The sequence below is a fragment of the Alosa alosa genome, chromosome 6 (genome assembly GCF_017589495.1).
Source record: "Alosa alosa isolate M-15738 ecotype Scorff River chromosome 6, AALO_Geno_1.1, whole genome shotgun sequence".
Lineage (NCBI taxonomy): Eukaryota > Metazoa > Chordata > Actinopteri > Clupeiformes > Clupeidae > Alosa > Alosa alosa.
Genome location: NC_063194.1, coordinates 24,939,109 through 24,963,870, shown reverse-complemented (window position 1 = coordinate 24,963,870; position 24,762 = coordinate 24,939,109). Strand labels below are relative to the sequence as shown.

The window sequence follows — 24,762 nt, the reverse complement described above, 5'->3', positions numbered from 1 at the left end:
GAAATATACAATTTCACAAAAATAGGGTTGAAACAGGTAAAAAAAATCATTGTCAAAAAGACATCATTTTTCTCCATGTTCAATGACCTCTAAAGACCAACCACTCTCCAAAAATTAACATTTCAAACCCACAGAAACCACATAGGCCCCCCTGACTACAACTTCATTACAGCAAATCACCGGGAAATTTGTTTATGTCATACTTGGAGGGGCACAAGTGGGCTAAAACTTTTAATTTCATCATTGATACAGTTGCATACATGAGTAGGGAGATGGGTTCATGAATATCACCACCGCTAGTACTAGTATAACAAATAGGATGAAGAAATGTGTTGTTTTTAATAGTTACAAGGTCAGACAAGTCATTAGTATACAATTAGATTTTGGGATAATATAAGCATAGATAATACAGGATGTGATTGTTTCATGCTGTACTAGGTATTGGAAGTCAATGTTATTAAAACCCTTATAAACCCTTGTTATTAAAACCCTTTTTGCACAGTCTGCATACACAAAAAGCCCTTTAAATGAACATATAGAAACATTTAGATATTTCAGACAGCAATTGTTATGCACTATTATACAAAATACATTTTGATGAATACCAAATTCAGGAAGATGAACAGAAGTGAATATGAGCTCCCTATGTTCCCTAAACAAAAAGAGAAAAGAAAAAAATTATCCATTTTTGTCAAATTTGTTTCATCAAATGTACTTGAGCATACTCAGACTTAATACCTTTGTTAAATTGCCAGGCTTTGATTTATAATACAAACTGATAATGTACAGCATAGCTCATTTCTTCTTTCAAGCATTTGCATTTAACCATAAAGGAATTAAAGGGAGAGTCTGCGATTTGTCACCCTGGGCCCAATTTCTAGATATTTTCCATACTTTCACAAAAACGATTCAAATCTGTCCTATGGTGTTAAAATACTAAAACTGACAACTGCATAACATCCTACATTAGTCCTAAGGTAAAAGCTTAAGTAAACAGCTTTTTATTGCCACTCAAACTAGACCCCATGGGATAGCCCCGTGTCTGTTTGCCTAAAGTCTAAATGTATAAATGTATAAAATTACTATTTCTATCATTTCTGTACTTCAGTTTACTTCAGTTATTTTCTGTTTTTTAAATTAAGTAGAGTTGCTGGCTTTAGTGTAATTTTAGATTCAATACCAGGCTGCTTTTGACTGTCCCTCAAAAACATAGGGCCCAGGCTGAAAAATCCCAGAATGTGCCTCTAAGATTTTCCACCATTCAAGAGCATCTTACCTGCAGATGCAGTGGTGGCAACGGTAGTAGTTGTAGCCGTAGTGGCCGTGTTTGAGGCAGCTGTGGTGGTCGCTGCTTCTGTGGTGTTAGTGGAGGCTGTGGTCACGTCTGCCCTCCCTCCGGTCAGGTTCAAATTCAGGGTATCGAGGTCAGACTGCAGCTGTCTGGAAATCCAGTTCTGGATGACGGTTTCGTTCTGGAAACTCTCCAGGTCTGCCAGGTTGTTGCCGAGGAGGCCGGACACTTCGGAGACTCTGAGGTTCTTTGGAAAGTAATTGGGGGACGGGAAGAATAATCAATTTATTTTCAGTTATTTATTATTAATAGTTCTTTTTTTTTTCAGAAACGGATGTAACACAGTTGAATAAAATTGTGTCAAAAATGTGTGTTACATACCAAGAGTACACTTTCGTCCAAATCGATCAAAGTATCGATGTCCATGCTGACATTGCATGAAGACAAACTTCTGACGTAGTCCAAGGTGGCACCTCCTACAAACAAAAAGATAGAAAAGAAAGAGGGAGCAACAGTGAAACTTTGAAGAAAAGGATCTCAGCATTACCAACCCATGGTGAGGTAAAAGAGATTCGTCACAAATGTTTATTTACCAAGGTAAGGTTGAATGAGCTGGTAGTTGGTCACTGCATTACTGTTCCGGTTTAGGAAATTAATGGGGAAGGCCTTTTGGGCAATTGTAAATAGCGCCCTCTTCTTCTCAGTGGTACAGTTGGAAATCTCCAGAGCGTCTGCTTGTCTGTGGTTTTGTGACAAAAACATTTTATTAAAGGTTGTAGAGTTAATTACGGGAGTTAATAAGGATCTCTGATGAGGGTCTGACTGACCAAATCATCTGATGATTATCAGACTTGATCACATTAAGTTAGTTGTGCTATTTTCCCTTTTATCCTGGACTTAGCAATAATAACAGCAGTAGCTCTCACTAGTAATGCTATTAGTTGCGGTGGTCAGAGGTGAGAAACGCTGGATTCAGAAAGTAATAGTCCTACCATGTATTGGTGCTACCTGTGGATTCAAAACATGTGATTTCACTAACTAGTTGATCTACCTGGTTAAAGAATTGTGCTGATATGATTAGAATCTGCTAGATAAGTGAATGGTTGGAACAAATATGCAGTAGGACTTATACTTTCTGGAGTCAGTTTCACATCTGCCAGTGGTTGTGTCAAGAAATTGATGTTTATTCTTACTCAATGCTTTCCGAGCTGATGGCACTCAAAGAGCTGGTGTCCAGTGCACAGAGGTTGGGCCCTCCCACAAAGTTCAGCTCAGTGGAGCCAAGGCTGTTGTTGGTCACTTTCAAGAACTTTGTCACAATAACTTTACTCTGAAAGAAAATGACCCAAACGAAAACAAAAAATGAATTTGCATTGAAAGAAGACAACAGCAACACATTTGTTTGTCAATAGAAGGAAACATCTTTTTAAAAAGTGCTTTTTCCTTCACCTTTTCAGCTTCCCATTCACCATCATCTGAGTTCATCAGTGCAGCCAAGCTATCAGCTGATGAGATGTTCCATTTGTTAATCTCGGTGATGGTGGCTACACGTGAGACCGATCCAAGCAGCTGAACCTGCTGGTCTGACAGGCCTGATGGGTATGCCTACAAAAAAACATAGTAAGTGAACAATGCATATCTTTAACAAACATCAGTTTGTAATGTTATTAGACCATGCCTCCTCTGATCTCTTTGCGACATAGCTACCTCATTCAGTCTGTCCAAGATGACTCTCTGGAATTCATCCACGTCCACTTTCTCAGTCAGGATAGCAAGGTTTCCCTTTACAACCTCAGCACTTAAACAGTGTCTGAACTGAGTTTCGTCATATCCAAATGGAAAAGAGTCATCGGTTATGGTGGCACGGGTGATGTTGCCAACAGTGCATTGATCAGCTTGGGGAAAAATTAAAATGAACCAAAACATTAATACTCACAAGTGGAAATATGATCGTATCCAAGCATTACACAGAAATACATTGTACCTTTGAACTATTTTTCACTGTCTATGGTTGTACTATATGTAGCAAAACTGTACCTTCCAATCAGTGGCTCATAACCACCTTTAAGTATAAGTATACTTTTTTTGATCCCGTGAGGGAAATTTGGTCTCTGCATTTAACCCAATCGGTGAATTAGTGAAACACAAACAGCACACAGTGAACACACAGTGAGGTGAAGCACACACTAATCCCGGCGCAGTGAGCTGCCTGCAACAACAGCGGCGCTCAGGGAGCAGTGAGGGGTTAGGTGCCTTGCTCAAGGGCACTTCAGCCACGGCCCACTGGTCGGGGCTCGAACCGGCAACCCAACGGTTACAAGTCCAGAGTGCTAACCAGTGGGCCACGGCTGCCCACCTTTACTGTACCTTCCAATCAGTGGCTCATAACCACCTTTACTGTACACCTACCTCCTCTTTTGCTGCGCGTTCCTCGCAGGAGCTGTCTGAAGAGCCTCTTCAGTTTCCTTTTCTGAGTTTTCCCCCTTCTCAGTCTTCTCAGGAACCTTCTCAAAAACCTCGCCTTAGTTCTCTGTTGGGGAGAAAATAAGTTGGATAAATATCCAGACTGATAAAGGCACACTGAATAGAAACCAAACCAACAACTTGATTGAATGGCCAATCTACCGTTTCGAATCGTCCCCAGAAATCATTGTTAAGGTACAGTGGAAGAATTCCCAGATCATCAAGGGTCTTCTCTCTCCACCTGGCTGGTGGTCTGAAGAGGAGGAAATGAGGATTTGGTTTATGCTTCTTCAGAACCAATATATCTGAGTGACACTATCTGCCTCTGTGAAGCTATGAACAAGAGTTTCAGAGTAATGTCTCAGGTTGTCAATCATTTCAAAACATGATGGTGTTGGATGGGGATATGTAGTGGGTGTAGGTGTGTGGGTCTACTACCCTTTTAGTAGACAGGCATAGTTAAATTGTCTTAAAATACAATAATGGTTGGTATACCATAATAACCATCTTATGTATTGCATATTATGTACACTAATTAATAATAATTTCACACACTCAATAACAACTATAAAGAAGTGTAAAAACCATAACCACAACTTAGATCATCTGATGATAACGGCCCTCTAGAGGACGAGGAAGTCTATAACCATCAAAGATTCTAGAACAGAGCTCTGTTCTAGAATCTTTGATAACCATCATCTATAGACCCTTTCAACAATAAAAACAAAAACAATGCTTGAACGTTCTACTGTATTTGGGCCCCAATCTACTTCCTCTGCATTAAGATAACATATGGAATGCTAAAAAGGAAGCCTTGTGGGGCCAACTATGATGCTGATAATGGAACTCTCTTGAAAGGGTCCATATAGTAATTAGTCTATTTAGCCATACTTTGTAAACAATTATTATGAATATAAGGTAACACTTTATAATACGGTGCCATAATAAATAGCAAACTAGTCATTACCTGACCCTTTGTTAATATTTGTAAATTGTTACTAAAATATATATTTGGCACAAGTTAATAGTTACACCATAGTTACTGGTGTAAGAAATGCAATGAAATTGTGTTTGTAAACATGTTAAGTGCATATTTGACATTGGGGAGGGATTATTGAGGTGGGTTGTGGCTTAGGCTGTGTAGAGATTGTGTGTGTTGGGGGTGGTGGGTGTTTGGATTGTGGGGGCAATAAGACAGAAAACTATTAACTTGTGCCAAATAGATATTTTTGTAACAATTTACAAATATTAACAAAGAGTTAGGTAATGACTAGTTTGCTATTTACTATGGCACTTTATTATAAAGTGTTACCGATTATTATTAGTATTATTATTAGGCTATATTTTCATCCATTTGTAACACTCACCCATATTTGGTATTGCCATTAATTAGAACTGTCTGCATGGCAGAACTCTGTGCATCTGTGAAGTCGTTGCAGTTCTTCAGTTTCTCTAGGATCTCTGGGTCTGAGTTTTCAATGTAAGACTGGTCCAGGGTACAGGCCATATTCCCCAGCACCTCCACGTTTTCACGGTTTATGTTCGTACCTGTGATGCCCTGTTTGCAGTTCATAATGACATCCGTGAGGAAAACCCAGACATTTTCTGAACTTGATGCTGGATTGTTTGTAATGTTTCAAGCACATCTTACCAAGCATTGTCTTGCATTGTTCAGCAAGAGGGCTCTTCTCCCACTTAGTGCCCTGTTCAAAACGGTGAAGTCGGCATTGCCTGCCTCTGTGAAATATGACTTGCAGCTGGCTTGTGGAATGTCTGCATAGCTTTAGAAATAATACAAAACAGTTACACCATTCGTTTTTAAAGCAGAATACTTAACCAAAAATTTGATTGGGCAACCAAACAACAACATATATTTGTCATTCAAATTAAAATGTATGTCTGGCTCTATGCAGAGAGCAACAAGATGGTGCAACTTACTTGAAATACAGTAGCATGTCTGAGGAATAGTTGGCAAAGTCTGTTGGCTTTTCAGCTTTGATCAAGTTGTACATGCATGTTAGCTGGATGCAAAAAGAGAGCATGGTCAACATTTTGGAGATCAACTGTCAGAACCAGCCAACAGTATCCGAAAAGCAGAGTATGTTGTGACATTTTCTGGGCTTTTGCCTTTAGGCTAATAGGACAGTTGAGAGTGACAGGACGCAAGTTGGAAAGAGATGGGATGCCATGGGTCAGAACTGAGCTTGTGGTCCCCATGGTGACTTGGACCAGGATGTGCTCAGGAGGCTGCAGTCAGTGCCACAGCCATGCGTTTTGGAGTTAGTTACAGAGTACCGTAGATGATGACGAATCTCCTAGATCCCCCTCAGCACACTCACCTGTGTCTGCTGCAGGACCACCTTTCTTCTAGCCCCCCTGCGCCGGCAGGCCCTGATGAGGCGTCGGACCTTCGTCTTCTGGAACGTCCTCACACGGGAGCAGGTGAAGCCCTGCAGCACGTCCACCGAGAGACTGGTGGAGACAAACACTTGGGCTTATTTCCTTTTCCTTGCACTTGATGTATATTGTTTGTCTTGGTTACAGTTGTATATTACCTATATGTGTAATATAATGTGCCCTAAATAATACGTATGTTGTCTATAAACTGCATATTATATATTGTATTATGTATATTGACTATAATTGTATATGTTGTAGGGTACATTGTCTATATGGTCTGTAAAGGTAGAGTGACATCATGAACTGGAAACAAATTGGCCGTAAATCTGATTCTGATTCATTCCATTAAATCCTTTCTAATTGTTGTTTATGTAGCACTTGTTTTTTGTATCACAGGCAAAGTAGAGGACCAGATTGGGATCAGACCAATAACAATAACCTCAGGCATGGGAGGGAAGCAGAAACCATGGCTGCTAGTGTTTGTCGTGAGCTCCTCTCTTAAGGGAGTGAGTTTTACCCACAACACAGCGTGACTGGCTGGCCTCCGTCACATTGGCATGCAGGTATCATATATTTTACTAAAGGACTTCATACACACATCATAGATTTGTGCCTCTTTCTCTAATGCATTACAGGTATGGCATATGTTTGAGAAGCAATTAAAACATACTCATCAGGCTCAGGAATTCCAGTTGCAACTGTATCAAAGAACAGCACCGCCTAGAGACAGAAACAGAAAATGTTCACTCTGTGCACTTTATACCATATAAAATATATGAATGAATGAATTAATATATACATTTAAAGACCTTGCAATGTTCCACAGCAGGATCCATAGACTATTACTGCATTTCTCTCAAATAAATCATTGAGGACTGTTCTTTACAAAAAGTATGCAAGCATCCACGAAAGGATCAGAAAAGGACATGCATAATACCTGCTCCTGCTTCCACTTTTTCTTATTGATATTGATGGCATCTTCAGTGCTCTGGAAAAGCACCAGGTTTCTTGGGATTTGGGTGACCAGGTCACTTGGAATCGCTAATAGTGCGGATGGGCTTGAATCAGCTTTTACTATCTATGGATGAGAAAAGGAAAGAAAGAAAAAAGGAAGAATGAATGAATGTCATCAAATGTTTGAAATAAAGCTCAGGTAGACTTGCAGTTATTCACTTTCAGTTTTTTAAATAACAACACCATACTGTTAAGCTTAAATAATTCTTTCAATGTGTAAATACCTGTCTGACACATGTTTGCTGCACAATGGGGGGGGCACTCAACAGATTAGTGACGAATGTTGGATTTTGAACCGATTGGATAATTGCTGAAGCAGGAATTGAGGTAAAGGTTGTTGAGGGAAGTCCTCCAACCAGTGTTCCCAGATTAAGCAGGTTCGCAGCACTGTTAACCTGTGGAGAAACACAAGAGTCCCAAAAAAAGAAACCAACCTGTCACACAACAACGAACTTGAATGACAAGCTGAACTGAGGTATGAGGTCCACAACCAAACTCTTATAGCAACCTAACAAGACATCAAAGAGTTGTGGGTGTAGATTGTGGAAACTATTGAGCTTGTTCCATAGACTGTAAAAAGATATATGTCCTAAACAGCCATCGCTTGTTCATATTCAAGTGACGTTGAACAGTTTTGAATGTAGACAGTAACTTGGAGAGCATGTTTTGTTTTTTCAATTTCCATTACCTGATAGTTTTGCTGAAAGAGGATGGTGATAATGGACGAGAGCTGCCCTTGACTCCAGCCAGAAATATTGCTAAATGTCGAAATGGAGTCAAAAATGACTTTCGGAGATGCAGAAGTGATTTGTACGGGAGTCAGACCCACACTCTGTTGCCCCAAGGCACCGATGGTTTCTGCATTCACAGTCTGGATGTTTCCAGCAAGGGCTGAGGATATCTTAAAGGGAAGGCAGCCTCTGACAGTTAGACAACCCAACAACATGCACAACTACACGTCAACAATCACTTGTGTTTCACTTTTATGTAGATTGTACCATGATTGAATATTCACCTCTTGATTTACACTTGATACACACGTTTGGTGTAGATTTGCCAAAATAGCCAGGGAGGCACTCTGATTCAGAGTAGTGTAGACTGAGCCTGGGACAAGACACTGAAAAACTGGGGGGAGACTAAAGGGAAGATCATAGATTAATTCCACACAGCCAGCGTGGCAGACTCATGAAACTGAAGTGACACAAAGGGGAATAATAGAGCAGCATTCGAGAGGTTGAAGTCCCTTTTTTCTGCATTCAGAACTTACGTGATAGGGTTGAAGGTGGGATTTTGCAGGAAGAGTAGCTGAGTGTAACTAGTTACGGCGGTCTGTGAGACATTGTTCTCGGAAAACAACTGTATGTTTTGAGGGTTCACTGTGAAAGTTTGCAGCTAGAAACAAACGAGCAAACAATAAGTTATTTGTTTAATAATTACTGTATACAAGTACACAAAGACATAAGAGAGATGTATGTATCTGTAAATGAAGACAACATACTGTATCCGTCGAGCCAAACGTGTCTAGATCATCTGAGGTCACAAAAATGACAAACGCTCCAATGTAGTTGACGAACCATGCCGTGGAGTTCAGTTTTGGGTCAGTGGGGCTGTAGCACTTGGGTGTTGAATCTAGAAAAACAAAATTGAAGATGAATGAACGTGCTCTTTGGTGGTGACATGACATATTTTGTCTCCACCCTTATGTCCCTCAAGGTCACGTGTCATCATCACATGTCATTCAAAGGTCGTTTATAGTAAAAAAAATGTGCTGGTATCTCTAACTGCCATGTGAAATATAATTGACACAAACTTGTTCTGCACATTTGCACTTGTCTCTCCAGAATGTCTGTGGTTTCATATGACGTACACGTTGCCTTTATACTATTATATCAGATACTCTGATTTCGATCAGTCCTCACCTGACTGCAGGTATGTCTTGACAGTGTCAAAGGCCTCCTTTTTGGTAAAGTCAGAGCCATTGAAGGAGAAATTTGTGCCAAGGAAACCGACACTATTAAAAAGAGATTATTTCAAAATGATGTCACAACATGCAATATAAGAGACACAGAGCACCATTTGTCCATTTGTGTTACTGCAGGATGCATACATGATCTGGGGGGTATTACAAGTACGTGGTTTAGTGACAAACCTGGGTAAGTTAACTCTGAGTAAGTGGTAAACCTCTTAATAGAAGAGCTGTATGGCTTCATTCTCCTAACAAAACAATGCCATATGGCTCTTGTTGTAGGATGTTTACCACTTACTCTGAGTTCATTTATCCAGGTTTGTCACCAAACCACGTACTTGGAATACCCCCCTGTACCAGTCAAAGTGTGAGCTATGCATCTGTTAATGCATACAGTACATCTAGATTGCAGTTCATCATACTATCTATCATGATATGTCCTTATGAAAGGCCTGTTTGTCTGTTTGTTTACAGTTGAACTGCTTTGCTATCAGATGATAGACACTTACAGCTTTCGGAAGGGAAGGCAGGAGGCATTGAGTGTGTCTGCTGAGGTGAGGAGCGTCTTGTTGAGGAAAGGCAGGTAGGGCTTCAGTCTGACGTCAAACCATTGGTCAGCCTCCTTCTGATTCTCCGCGGCCAGGGCCAGAGGCCAGATGCAGGGCAGGACAGGCCCTCTTACATCCTCGGGAAGCATCTCCTGCGCACCAGTCCCAACATTCATGTCGTTATTTCATTGGATTTGTTTTTTATTGCTTGGTAGCTGATTGTTCTTAATTGGATTCATTTCTTATTGAAAGTTATTTTCACTGGAAATTATTAAGTAATCATTTGATGATGATGATGATGCAAATGTAACAAGAATAAATGTATAGATCAACCACAAACTAGTAATACTTCAGACATCTCTGAGAAGCACTTTTGTGGAGCATCAATAAAAAAAAACACTTGGGAAGAAGATAGTATTTTCAAGTAGTATTTTCATTCAGCCTGGGATGTGCATGGCTTTCTCCTCAAGCACTTGTGAAGCCCAGTTTATTTACATACAGTATAAATGTAATCTAACCATAGACTTTGAATCATGTAATTGCAAAATTATACATATTATTTTTCCAATCACAGTGTGATATAAATTTGTTGACAGGGGTGGCCATTCAGTAATGACCAAGAACACTTACCTGCTCCAGGAACTCAGGGGTACGGTTGTAGTTGTTGAAAACAGTGCAAAGCTCTGTGTCATTCTCCACCACGTCTGGACGGCTGAGAAAGTCTCCCAGCTCAGAGGGATGGATTGAACTGATCACCTTTGGGGGAAAAAATGACTGTATTGTTAACGTTTTGCTTTCTCTTGGGACAAGGAGTGAATTGCTATGAAAATTCATTATAGACCCTTTCAACAATAAAAACAAAAACAATGCTTGAACGTTCTATTTGGGCCCCAATCTACTTCCTCTGCATTAAGTAAGGGATAATGGACGACACGGTGGTCTGTTCACAGAAGTTAATGCACGGTCGAGGTTGTAATGGATGACAGCAGGATGACAGCAGGCTAAGTAAAATAGTGATGTTTCAAAGCTAAAGTTCATCAGAATCTTGGGATCCGCCCGCTTGACAACGGGAGAGATAGAACTAACGACTGACCTTTGGCCGTAGCAACCATTCATTTAGAACTAGTAACGGCAGTTTGTCCTGCAAGTTGAGAAATTAGTTGATATGTGTCGGAAGAAATTAGTTCTACAAACAAGACAGTTTTAGCGATTAAAACGTTTAAATTGTAACAGGAAATGAACACAACGCAAGTGGCAACAGTGGAATAAGCGGGATAATGGACTCCACGGTGGTCTGTTCACAGAAGTTAATGCGCTTACGAGGTTTTAAACGGCCCTCCACTTTGCGTCTGGGCCGTTTTACAACCTCGACCGTGCATTAACTTCTGTGGACAGACCACCGTGTCGTCCATTATCCCTTACATATGGAATGTTAAAACGGAAGCCTTGTGGGGCCAACTATGATGCTGATAATGGAACTCTCTTGAAAGGGTCAATACCATTGGACGTCTTCCTGGGGGAATCAGAGAGAGGACGCCGGTCAGCTTTGGGAGCTCAAAACCATGGAATGTATCATTCAGAAATCCAAGAAAGCTGTTGTTCTGATAGCAGCGTAGTGGTGATGGCTCTGAAAAAAAAGGAAAAAAATATTACAGAATTTCATGTTACTCAAGTCACATTTGCATCTGTTCAACTGTGTGTTGTAATTAGATACAGTGTTGGTATAAGTACCTTTGAGGGTCTGTTCAATCTGTTTCTGAATTTCCTCTTGGGTGTCCTTCATTAGTGTTGGACGGATGGAATTGAGCAGATCCACTCTGCAGATTAAGACAAAACGTACCTCAGCAAAAAAAGCAAACACATCAAACTCGCACAGTGTTTTAATAAAAACATGTAGTATCATGTGAATGCCACTGGTTTCAGTTTTAGAAATAACTGTTGTAAACAAGACTATTTACACTATCTAAAGTTCCTTTCCATAGGGGAGGTCTGGCTGGCTCTTACCCTCTCTGAGTTGTACTGCAGTCTCTGAGTCTTACGATGGCGAAAAAAGGCTTAACTTGGTCCTCTGTCATGTTTGGTAGGAAGGGACTGAGTCTGTCCAGCCAGACCAACACATCTGTGTCATTAAGAGCAGGGTTAGACAGGTTGGCTTTGTCAAACACCTGCTTAAGTATGGCCGACCTCACATCCTGCGTCAGGTTTAGGGTCTAGAAGTTAGAAATTGGTGGGGGGGGGGTTTAGCAGAGTTTTTCTGAATTATTTAGTTATTTGTTTGTTTGTTTATTTATTTATTTATTAATTTTTACAAAGTATGGTGTGTGGTAAAGTATTGGTATTTTAAATAGGTTTGCACAGTATGCATGCATGTGTATGTTCTCATGGTAAGAATAACTTATCACATACTGGAATAGCTGGGGACACTCTATCAAAGAAATTGCCCAAATCGTCAGGCCCAACATGGCTCAAAATCTTTTGCACAATTTGTGGGTCTCTGAGTTGCCCTGGAGTAAGAGCAAAGTCCGCCAGTTGGGTTGTAGTCAACAGACACAGAGCATCCATCTAATGAAAAGAAAGGTGTTACAGTAAGTGCGGTCCCACAGGAGTAAAATAATGGATGATTTTATTCTTCCTGGTGGATTGCGCCAAAGATACTGAAGCCAATGGCGCTCTAAAAATTAGGGATTGGAAAACTCACAGCTGAGAAGTTTTGGTTCAGATGGTTGAATTCACTCAGATTGGCGAACACAGAAAATGGCCCAAAGTTTCTCTCTAGCCACTGTCTGCTGTCATTCACACTACGAACACAGCCAGGATCTGTTGAAAGACAGTATTAGGCTTGTTATCACTCCCCCACAGAAATGAAATGCCTCATTGGTGGCACTCCCAAAAACTGCAGCATTCTAGAAATACCAACCTCGGGTATTGTTACGTGACAGGAAAGGTACAATGAATTCAGTGTAGACCAGATGTTGTTCACGTCTGTCCATAACATGTTGACCAAGGATACGCACTCTGTAAAACACAAGAGACAGTTGAAAACGGCTTCTTCAATTATCATCTTCATTGTTCATCATAATCATCATCATCTAACCCCTGATCATGCTCTTTGTCTTTAGAACTCACATACTTTCAGTTAAGGGTGATAATGGGGACAACATGAGGTCACGTAAGGTTGAGTTAAGAGTCATGCTCGGCTGCACTTCTATCTATCAATCTATCCTTTTCATCTATCCTTTTCATCTTTTAACCTATCAGGTAAGTTCCACTGAAATTTTGATTGTCCTACGTAATCTAGAACAACCATTAACCGTATGTTATTTGCACACCTATGAAATTTTGATTTGATCTCTTTTCCAAGGGAGCCCAGGAACAATAAGTACACCACAATGACAAAGCCAAAGTCACAACAGACAGGCAATAGAATTACAATATTAAAGGATCTACAGGAACACTTACATGGCCTGAAAGGCCTCGCAGCTGAAGTCTTGGGCGCTGAGGCAGGATCTGTACTCTTTGGACAGCATGGACAGGGCAGGAGCGAGTCGGGCACCTGCCCAGAGTCCAACCACGTCCGCATCACGCAGCTGTTCTGCGTTGAGGGTGATGGATGGAAGTCGTCCAGACAGATAGGTGACGTTTGGCCGTGCAGCATTCTTGAAGTCAGACAGACATAATTTTTAATTACATAGTAGGCATATAGACTGGATGGGTGTGGTGCATATTGGATTTGAATGTCTTTGTACCTTTTATGGTGCTTAAGACTGTGGCAAACTGCAGCCTAACAGCCTCTACAAGTAAGCCACGGAGGCCAAACTAGTGGAACGCTCATGGTGTCCACTGGACTGAAGACTAGTGACATGCTCACGCTCATGGTGTCCACTGGACTGAAGACTAGTGACATGCTCATGGTGTCCACTGGACTGAAGACTAGTGACATGCTCACGCTCATGGTGTCCACTAGACTGAAGACTAGTGACATGCTCATGGTGTCCACTGGACTGAAGACTAGTGACATGCTCACGCTCATGGTGTCCACTGGACTGAAGACTAGTGACATGCTCATGGTGTCCACTGGACTGAAGACTAGTCTGCATCAGAGTTTGGACAAAACCGATACCAGATCAGGGCCAGAACTCCTTACAGTACCGTCATTTCCTGACTATTAACAAAGGTTTATACATTCCTTTTGCCAAATTTCTTCAGCTATGAGGTCAATGCACGGGGCGGGCTCTATAGGAATGCATTTCTTTTTGGGCTGTGCCCTGCAGTTAATACATGGGTGCAGATAATATGTGTTTATTTTTTTTTTTTAATTTGTATAAATCACTGCGCCTGACTGACACAAGAGTGACACTGAAGTATTGTTAAGGTCTTGACACAGGTCTTGTATTACAACATTTTGACAGGATGGGTGTGGTGTTGCTGATTTAAATTTCTGTTTATTTTTTATGGTGCAAACAGGTTCCTCTGTTAAACGTGCCTCAGAAATGGACTGACAGATCTAGTTATGTCTATGTGTGTATTATTTCATCATTGGCACAAGAGACAGTTCCTACTTGCCTCAAGTCTGTTATTGTTCCAGTACCGAAAAACAAAAGTCCATCATGTCTGAATGACTAATAATAACACACACACTTACATCATCACTGTCATCACTTCACATACATACAGCACACTGCTTGCTACAGTAAGCCTCCTCTACATACTTGCTGCACACTGCCCCCCACATACACAGCACATTGTCTTCAGGATCTTCTCCAACACACATCCTCTACATACTTACAGCACACTGCCCCCACCTACCCACACACACACTACACACACACACACACAGTCACTGCTCCACTCCCTCCCCACCACACACACATCTTCACTGTCATCACTCACATACATTACATACAGTACTCTGCTTGCAATAGTAAGTCCCTGCCCCCCTACATACACAGCACATTATTTCATCAGGAAGCTTCTCCAACACACATCCCCAACATACTTACAGCACACTGCCCCCAATACACAGCACATTGTCTCATGAGGAAGCTTCTCCAACACACATATTGCACACTGCCCTCTCCCCCACATACACAGCACACTATCCCATCTCCCCTGTCATCCCCCAACACACACACCAAGACCCCTGGCAGTTGGGTTAGCCCCTTGAGCCGTGGATCTGCCCAAGGTTTCTTCCTTGGTAAGGGAGTTTTCCTTGCCCCTGTTGCTCTTAGGTGCTACTTGTTGGTGCCCCCACCCAATCCCAATCCTCCCCCCACCTTTTTTTATGCAGCCCTTGCCACTTAATCTACTAAACCCTCTTCTACTGCACTTTTTACCCCCCATTAATGCACAAATAGGCTGACACCAGACATAATTTCACTGCATTTCTTACTTCCAGTAACTATATGCATGTGACAATAAACTTCCTTGTATCCTTGTATCCTTGTGTGGTGTTACAATGGTCAAAAGATATTTTCGAAAAAGTCTCAAAAATGTATTTTCTTTGTCGCACAAGAAGGAAAACTGCCCTCATTGAGATCAAACATGTTCTTCCAAACCTCTGTTACATTAAATATAATAGAAATAGGAGTGGAATGAGAAAAAAACAAGCATTCTGAGATCTTAAGTTGAACTTCTACTAGACTTTAGAGGGGAAACAAAAAAAGAGAGAAATAGAATAGACAGAGGAGAGATCTCATTTTGAATGTTCTGTTCCTCTGGAGATGACTTAACTGGGTTCTGTTGAGCGTTCTGTTTGTTTACAGTGTATGTGAATTCAATAGAGAATAAGCCACTGTGGCTTAGAGATGGTTTAAGGAGCACATGCCATATGATGTCAAGGACCAGTGAAACTTAGTCAGAAATGTAAGGTAACTAATTGGCAAAAAAAAAAAAAAAAATGAAATACCTTCATTTGATCTCTAAGGGTTCCAACCAGACCTGCCACCAATGACTTTATTCTCTCTCCTGTTACATTCATGGAGGTGGTGTTGGTCACACACCTCAAGACAACAGCGAGATTCACAGTTGTCTCAGGCACCTGTACAGAGGAGAACAGAACAGGAACATTTCATCTCAATAAGCACCCATTATAAGATTAAGGGAAACCCAATCTGAAAGATTTTTTTTAAATCTCTGAACTGTATTAGATTTCTGTTTTCTAACTATATGCAAGAGCAAAAGCATTCTTGTTAAAATGGTGCAGAAGGTTACAATTAGACTCCCTTATTTTCCATAGCATATTGGCAGGGAGTGTCTGGTATGCATGAAAGCAACAAAACTCACCAAACAGGTACTGCTGCTGTTGTGGTTGATGTTACAGATCTCAGGGGGGTCGGATGGTTCAGGAGGAACCATGGCGTTATTTGAATTACTGAGAACAAATTAAAATTATAAAAATTAGTAAAATAGAGAAAATAAACTCCCCAAATTTGTCGTTAGTCATTCATAGCTTTATCACCACATATAAGATATGAAGCAGCACAATGTTCATTTTGTTTGCAATGTAGAATATATATATATATATAGTATGTTTATATGACAAAACCATCAGTGGACAAAGTGTTAACGGAAAGATACAAATGAGTTAATGATGATACAAAATGTAACAAAAATGAGTGCCATGGTACACAAATTGTGATGGTTTTAAGTAAAGACACATGCATTTGTTGAGCTCTTGTGCAAAACACTGTCTGATGATTTGATAAGATTAACCAGAGGAATTTGTCATAATAAGCAACAATAGCCTTGCTGTGCTGCTCTCATGGTAACTCTTGTGTGTGTGTGTGTGTGTGTGTGTGTGTGTGTGTGTGTGTGTGTGCGTGTGTGTGTGTGTGTGCGTGCGTGCGTGCGTGTGTGTGTGTGTGTGTGTGTGTCTGTCTGTGTGCTTCACTTACAAAACATGGTTGAAAATGGCCGTCAGGTCCTGGGGAATTGTGGTGTTGCCTGGCAAGAAGCGCTTCAAGAGGGGGACCACCACGTGCTGGAACCAGTCTTCAAAGTTTGTGACATTAAACATCTGAGATGTGGGCTCCGCTCCGACAAATGTCTGGTTATTCAGAGTGAAGTTTTGGGAGAAGTGGCCCGCCAGCTGTGACAGGGTCCAGTTCACCACCACCTGGGCCAGTACGTGGCCTTTAATGGAGGACTCGTTTCTCTGAGGACAATCAAAACGGGAAGGTAAGAAAGACTCTACTACATACATACACTATAGCACATATTTGCATATAACAGTATATATTATAATATGTTGTATGCATTGGCAAATAAACACAGTTTTGAATCCCCATGTGTATATTTGCTGATGTATGTTGAATTAAATGAACATGATAGAACAGTCATATTGTATTTATGTATTTAAAACATGCAGCTTACCTCTCGAACAGTTGAAACAAATTGGTGGATGAAACTTCCCAGGGGTCTCAGAAAGATCAGGAATGCTTGCAGTTTCTACCAGAATCATTACAAATCAATACAAATAATTTATGATGCTTCATGACCAGTGTTGGGCAAGTTTCTTCAAAACCTAATGTATTATGTATTACAGTACTTATTAATGTCATTTCAAAGTAATTTGTTACAACCTTAGGCCCAGGCCTACTATAGCCCACTATATTGTAGCCTATACAGCTTAAAGACATGTCAAGATATGGCGACACAATCTTTTTACACATTTCTATCCTTTTATTCTCTTTAATTCAAGTTCACAGCACAAAGCTGGCATGCACTAAAAGAGCATATAGTTTATGCTTTATCAAGAATCAAAAGATTAGCGTGGCACCGCTCTAGATGTTTCATTAAATTACTTGTGCTACTTTGCGAGGTTTTAGAGAGATTTTTCGGTTTCCACAAAGTGCATTTAACTATTAGGCCTATGTTTTTCGTATCCTTGTCTCTGACAAACTCAAAACTAGTAGGCCTATGTCCATCTTGCAAATGTAGAGTCCGACTTTGAGTCTGCTGTAGCTACAGTCATCTTCAACCAGTAACAGGAGATAACATTCTAGCCTACTATTTACGCAGATTTTTTCTCTGATTTTGTATAAAACAAAACACCACTTCATTGAAGTTTGTACGGAGTCAAATATTACTTTTTTAAATGCCTTACATTACCATGTTACAGCAATATATTACAGTAATTACATTACTTTTGTAACCGTTACTCCCAGCACTGTTCACAGCTGCATCGACATTTCAGATACATCTTAATAAAATAAAAAGAAAATGCGATAATCTGCAATTCAGAATTATTCATATTTAGTTGAAAAAGAACAAAGACAAGATATCAATTGTTAAAAGTGAGAAATGTCATTGTTTTGGAAAATAAATGCCAGCACCAAAAAAGTTGGTTTGAAAAAAGGGGCATGTTTGAAAATGAATTGTCCCATTCTTGCCCAATATAAGATTTTTTCCCCCCAGAAAGTTCCTGGTGTGTACGCAAAAGTTTCTGGATGAGAAAGTTTCTGGTGTGCATGTAAAAGTTTCTGGTAAGCATGAGATACAATCTGGTGTGCACAGAAATATACAAAAGGGGGAAAAATGCATTTTTCTTTGAGCTTCTGGTGAACACAAGAAAGTTCTGCTGCACACACAAAAGTATCTGATGCGTACACATAAGTTTGAAACTTGCTGCTAAACTTTTATCCAGGACCAAGAGAAGAGAGCACATTACTCCAGTTCCACAGTGAGTTTTGACACTTGCTTAGCTACTGAATAGATTTCAAAATACTTCTTCTGATCTAAATCAATGAATAGTTTAGGCCCAGAAAATATCTCTGCAAATAAGGCTGACCAATGACCTCACATTAGCTATAGAAGCAGATATGCCTCAAAAAATATTTAAATCAAGTTGTTACACAATAATGTATCTTTACGTTTGTGAATAATTGAGCTCTAAAATCTGTACTCTCTTCTGCTGTAGCACTTTGCTGCAATTTAATTAAATTATTTATCTTTTAATGACTTTTCTATCCTATATACTTTTCATTAAACATATCCATCTTTATTTTATTTTCTACTTTATTCTTTGCTTTTATTTCTGTAAAACACTTATAAAGTACACACAATTTCACATAAGCAGAGCTATGCAACAAAGTTTGCACAAAGTTTGTACAATACGTGCTTCTAGGTAAAATTTGTACAAAGAAGGAGGAGGAGAAATAAGAATAATTTACTCTATATGCAATTGACCAATCAAGAATAAGTGACATAAGCTTTTATATAATAGAATATATAATATATAATAGAATAAAAAGCTTTTATTAGATACATAAAGAAGAGAATCTTACTGGATGAATTTCAGTGCTGTTGGAGCTTGTGCTGTTCATGGAGGTCTGGTTTGAAGGCTGAATGGTAGATATTGAATGGAAAAAGACAGAGAAAGGAAACCTTAGAACTTGCAGTAGAACACATGTGCAAGAAAGCTTAATGGTCCTACTGTCATATCACAGCTCAATGCAAGTCTATGGGCAGAATGTTTTTTTTTTTGTGAATAGCTGAAGTGTCCTTTACAAGACATAACGCTACCCTAGAACTAGATGTACCGCAGAGCGGTACAAAATATGATCGCCGCCCAGTCCAGCACATGTTTTCCACAAAAATAAGTCACGCTGAAAGGCATCTGGTATCTGCTAGACAACAAGTACCAAAACATGATTAGTTCATAGATTTCACATGTAATATACATTTTATACAACCCCACCCCCATCTTGCCTGTTCATAATTCTGAGAAATTCTTGAATTGTGTGCATGTGTGCGTGTACATGTTTATGTTTATGTGTGTGTGGGTGGGTGTGTGTGCGTGCATGTGCATGTGCTTGTGTGTTTGCCTGTTTATGTGCCTGTGTGTGTGCATGTGCATGCATGCATATATATATATGTCTACTGTGTGAGTATGTATCATATGTAGGATTACTGTGAATGTATGTGTGTGCGTGTGTATCTGTTTATGCACATGTGTGCATATGCAATGGGTTTACATGACCCCTGGAGGCAAACATACGCAAAAAATTGGTCATCCTAGGCCCTACGGTTCTCAAGATATTCACAGAAAACTGTGTCTGCCCTACCCTCCTTTCGGGGGGTCCAGTCCAGCGGGGGGACTACAGATCAAAACGAAAAGCGATGGTTCCATGTGGGGTTACTGTACATGCCCACCAAGTTTCGTGTACCCCGGTCTTTCAGTGTGCCAGGAATCCTTGTTGGTGTACGGTCACTAAATGTACACATAAATTATTTTATTGTAAGGCCCTCCATGAACAAAAGTCCGCGAAACGTGGCATGCATTCGGAGGGTGTCATAATGATCCTACACTTTCAATTTCGTGCAGTTTTGACCATGTCAGCCAGAGATATTGTGATGAAAACACCTAATGTTTTGCTTTACAACACCTCATTTTTACTTTTTTGTGTTTAACTAGGTGGCGCTATACATGAAATGAGTGGTTATGGAATGGGTTGACATGGCCCTTTGAGATCAACATACAAAACAAAATGGTCCTCCTAAACCCTACGGTTCTCGAGATATTCACAGAAAACTGTGTCTGCCCTACCCTCCTTTCGGGGGGTCCAGTCCAGCGGGGGGGCTACAGATCAAAACGAAAACAGGAGGTTCCATGCTATCCATGTGGGGTTACATGCCCACCAAGTTTCGTGTACCCCGGTCTTACAGTGTCCCGGGAATCCTTGACGGAAATTTGGACATGCGGGAAAAAAAAAAAAAAAAAAAAAAAAAATCTGACTAAACCTATATCAAAGATCCTTGATTACTAGCTAGATACTCCGCTTTAACCCTCTCTGCACGGCGGTCACAATAATAAGGTTCTATCTGCGTTTTGAGTAGTTCTGAGATATTGAGCTTCAAAGTTTTAGAATTCCATAGAGTTACATGGTAAATTGAACTTGAAGTTCTTTTTGATATAAAGTCCAAATATGTACAGAACTTTAAGAAACACTTCATCTGAACTTTCAAAGGATACAAATATGTAAATAACTCCATTTTGACAAAAATGTCAGATAGAACCTTATTATTCTAAGGTAGCGATAAGTAACAAAGTTTGAATGAAATTTGTACGTTAATCGGTTCGAGGTGTTAATCAGAGGTAGAGTGGGAAGAAGAGGAAGAAGAAGAGGAAGAGGAAGAGGAAGAGGAAGAGGAAGAAGAGGAAGAGGAAGACACCACTAACAATATAGCAGAGCATTTGTATGCATGGTAATAGTTCACTTTATATGCAATTGACCAATTGACAATCTTAAAAGTACATGGGGTCTCCCGGAGACTGTGCTATTCATGGCACTTACTGTGGTCATGTTGAGCATTGACTGGTTCAAATGCTGATTCTCCAGCAGTGGCTGAATCAGATTCTGAAGGACCAGGACAATGGTTTGATTATTCAGGTTGAACGTGTCTGGGTACAGTATCAGTTCCACTTTCTGCTCGGGCGTGAGTTTGTCCAACACCTTCAGCTGGCGAGGCATAAAACTGGTTAGGGCGGTGTTCAAAGATGATATCGGATGATATCGAAACTTGCTCCCTGATATACGAAACTTACAGCGCTGAAGTTTATGTTCAGTTTGATCAAGTCACGCACGAAGGCAAAGGAAGCAAATGACTGGAAGTTCTTTATCAGCCAGTCCCCACTACTGTTACTATTTTCAACACAACCTGTTTAAGATGATTACCAAAATGTAAGTAACAGTACTGTACAGTAAAGTGCAAATATAAGGGTTTTTTTTTTTAGATATTCAATTTTTCAAGTCCTAAAGTTCACCAAGACCATGTCAACATTTGATAGGGGCTACATTTAGTAAATGCTTTTACTACATTAACAGAGGCCATATTTACCTTTTGATGAATTTGTCAGGAAAGGCAGTATGAATTCCTTGTAGACCATCATCTGTCTTGTAGGATGCATGCTCTCCTTATATTCACTCAGCTCCATTACCCTAGTAAAACAAGGACAGCCTAGGTTCAACTTCAAAACTGAATCTATAAGCACTTTCGTCACTGGGTATAGCACAGTGCAAGAACCGAAAGTCAACTTCAGATGATCCACTGAAGTTTTGTTTTTATGAAAAATAACACAGAAAAGCAGGTCCTTCAAAACTTATGCTAAGTATTATGTTCATTCTTAAAATGTGGCTGAAAATGTGACCAGAGACAACAACAAACGTGGTTTACGCACAGGGCCTGGTAGGATTCACAGCTGAGGTTGGCCTGACTGAGGCAGGAGAGGAGGTCTTTGGACTGGAAGGCAAGCTGAGGCCTAAGCCTGACATGGAACCACGCACGCATGAAGCGGGGATCGCGGAGATCACCCACAGCGGAATGGTTGGTTCTGATGGCACGGATCAGGTCCTCAACAGGCCCAGGGGATCTACTGGCTCTCTGCACAATCAATCCCAGTGAAAACATTCATCAGTCCAGTACAGTGCAGCGCAGGCATACTACTACTACTATAATTATTAAGAGGAAATAAATGAAATAGACAGGTGATACATTCTATTAGTTGTAAATCTGTAACATACTATGTAACCAAAATGGCACATACTGTAAACATGCTATTTACAGTTTAAGCATTAGCTTACCAAAAAGTTGTAAAAATCGAATCCAATGTCCAGCAGTCCCCTGAGTTTCTGAGCATTCTCCGGAGAGAACGCAGTGTCCATAGACCCCAGATCAGCACAAGTTAGAAAGCTGTCAAATGAGATATGTATCTTACTGACACTAAAGCACAGAACACATTTCTCAAATATCAAATTATAAAATATTAAATAAGTAGTAAATGGTTCTTACCCCTGTGTTGCTGTATCCAAACCGGAGAAAGAAAAAAGCAGGGGGAAGATAATTCTGATATTAATAATTGCACAATACAAAAAGTAGCCAAAATAGTAGCCTGCACAAAATTGTTCTTACCATTCCTGACCTCCTCAGGGTCTCTCTAAAATACAAAAATATTTGCAATTAGCATCCACTGCTTCAGACCCCTTTCAGAACATTTATGCATCTCCTTTGTCCTAAAGCTCTGTTAAGTAGCTGATGTATTTTATGTCCATTGTATTTGAAATTAATCATAATCCATGTGGAGGCACTCATTCTCTAATTAATATAGAAATATCAGAGACTGAAACAAACCTGGGGTTGATCTGGATTTGAACTGTTCCTGCACTAAAAAACGGAAATGAAAGTTGTCAAATTTATTCAACCACATAACAGTATATGAATTATACAAACAAGACTTGTTTGTGATTGTTGTGTTCTGGACATGGTTCATAATCTGGACTGTGTTCACCATAAACTTAGCCTAGAAGTCTAGACACACCCGGCAGCAAATGTAATTTGCAGTCAGGGTAGCCTACCATAAACATAGAGTGATGAAGTGAATTTACTTAAGCTTACCTCCTGGGCAGATGCGGTGTGACACAAACCTAAAAGAAAGGCAAATGAAACATTAGGAAAAAACATTGGATATATTTACAATATCAGGTAACAGTAGCCTTTCTGTAGCCTTTTATGATATTATTGCATAAAACAAAAATTTGAATTTCTGTTAACAACAAAATGATACCTACCCAATCCCAAGATAGCGAAAGCGAGGAGAGCGTACTTTTGTTTGTGTGTCATTGTGACACAATGCCAGTGATTCCCCCAGGAATCACCTTCACACAATCTACCAAGTAATACAAAGAGCAGTGCATTAAATCTATTGCAGAGTATTGAAGTAAATAATAAATACAGAGGTTGGAGAAGGTTTTTGTGAAATGTGACAGGACATTAATTAGGAGAGATGATCTGGATGCTTTACATGCCCAAATTAAGTACTGTGTGTGTTCTGTAAACCGGCAAGTATATACAGTAGAGTTTTCAATACACATGATGGCTTGTACAGTATAGTACTTACTTTATATGCACATATATTGAATACTTCAACTTCACCCTTTAGTTATCACAAAGCTCGACACATCCACAAATGTGAGTCCATGGCTCTCATTTTTTGTTTTTTGTAATATAATATGGTCCTTATGAAATAATGCTTTTTCAGCATGAAAACATGTTCTGTGAGATCTTATCTTTATCTTCTGATGAATATATAATGGTTGCATAAAAGTTTATATTCTTTTAAAAACATTTATATTTGTCAATATTGACAATATTTGTGGAGTTTTATCTTTTATGGAATATTGGGTATGTTTGTGTCAGCACATTAAATAGACTTAATAGTTACTACTTATCTAAAACAAGAAACAAGAAAGGTTGCTTGAGAGGCTTACCTGTAGTTGATGATATTACTCCTGGTACCTCTGAGTATCCAGGATCAAGTGACACAAAATAGGATGAAGTTCTTTTTAAAGGTATGTGGGTGGGAAAATCTATGGCAGAAACCATTCATCTGATGATGATGGCCAGTCCAAGCCACCTGTCCAACCAGTTCTCATAACCTATGACATGAGATGCCAGTGGAGTGGAGCCAATGTCATCAAAATCCTCAACGCTTCCATGCATCACTATGTTGGGTGTGAATATGCTGTCATAGACCAAATAAAACCTTCCTACCTTTAAGAGGTAAGAACAACACTGATGTATTCCACCTTCATTCTATTAATATAACCAATATTAAGACACTGACGAAGTTACCAAGTGAATACAAAGAAATAAAGGGACTGACATGTTTTAAGAGGATTATGTTTTTTCTTTAGCTGTGAGCTAAAGAATGACTGCAATAGCCTGAGGTGCTAGATTCAACATACCACAAAATAAACAGATATTAATTTATTACACTACAGCAGTGTTTCTCAAAATGTGGTCCGGGGACCACTGCGGTTGCGGTTGTAATATACTGTAGATGAGTTGTTTGCCATACTGAACCAACTTGTATGTAAATCCAAACAGTTCTGCAACACTGTCTATGTAGTTTAAATCATATGAATCCTGTGACACAATAAGCAAAGTGGTTCAGTGAGTAGGCCTACTGTGTAGGCTATTATACTGTTGAAGTAGGTCTAATCTTTTTTTTTTTTAAGCTAAGTGGTCCATGCGTTTCTTTTTTATTGGTTAACTAGTCCTTTGTCTGAAAAAGTTTGAGAAAC

At 39.8% G+C, this 24,762-nt stretch overlaps 1 protein-coding gene across 1 annotated transcript; it reads right to left on the bottom strand.

The window, feature by feature from the left end:
* Window positions 1–320: 320 nt before the first annotated feature.
* mslna (mesothelin a) lies at window positions 321–24,041 on the bottom strand. Its single transcript, XM_048246763.1, has 46 exons — window positions 23,947–24,041; window positions 23,248–23,345; window positions 23,075–23,103; window positions 22,811–22,843; window positions 22,592–22,616; window positions 22,472–22,481; window positions 22,264–22,372; window positions 21,861–22,063; window positions 21,521–21,621; window positions 21,228–21,340; window positions 20,977–21,141; window positions 18,967–19,023; window positions 17,054–17,128; window positions 16,576–16,835; window positions 15,965–16,052; window positions 15,588–15,719; window positions 13,142–13,338; window positions 12,600–12,697; window positions 12,381–12,499; window positions 12,089–12,244; window positions 11,687–11,892; window positions 11,414–11,499; window positions 11,182–11,309; window positions 10,313–10,438; window positions 9,644–9,834; window positions 9,088–9,179; window positions 8,667–8,797; window positions 8,436–8,560; window positions 8,184–8,304; window positions 7,857–8,069; window positions 7,393–7,563; window positions 7,092–7,232; window positions 6,825–6,874; window positions 6,094–6,226; window positions 5,693–5,775; window positions 5,406–5,535; window positions 5,122–5,312; window positions 3,917–4,007; window positions 3,701–3,821; window positions 2,999–3,186; window positions 2,741–2,896; window positions 2,485–2,621; window positions 1,885–2,030; window positions 1,673–1,767; window positions 1,277–1,538; window positions 321–652 (listed from the first exon to the last, which is right to left on the bottom strand). Exons 2-46 carry the CDS (start codon window positions 23,297–23,299, stop codon window positions 579–581), a joined length of 5,610 nt encoding a protein of 1,869 aa, XP_048102720.1. The 5' UTR covers window positions 23,300–23,345; window positions 23,947–24,041; the 3' UTR covers window positions 321–578.
* Window positions 24,042–24,762: the final 721 nt, after the last annotated feature.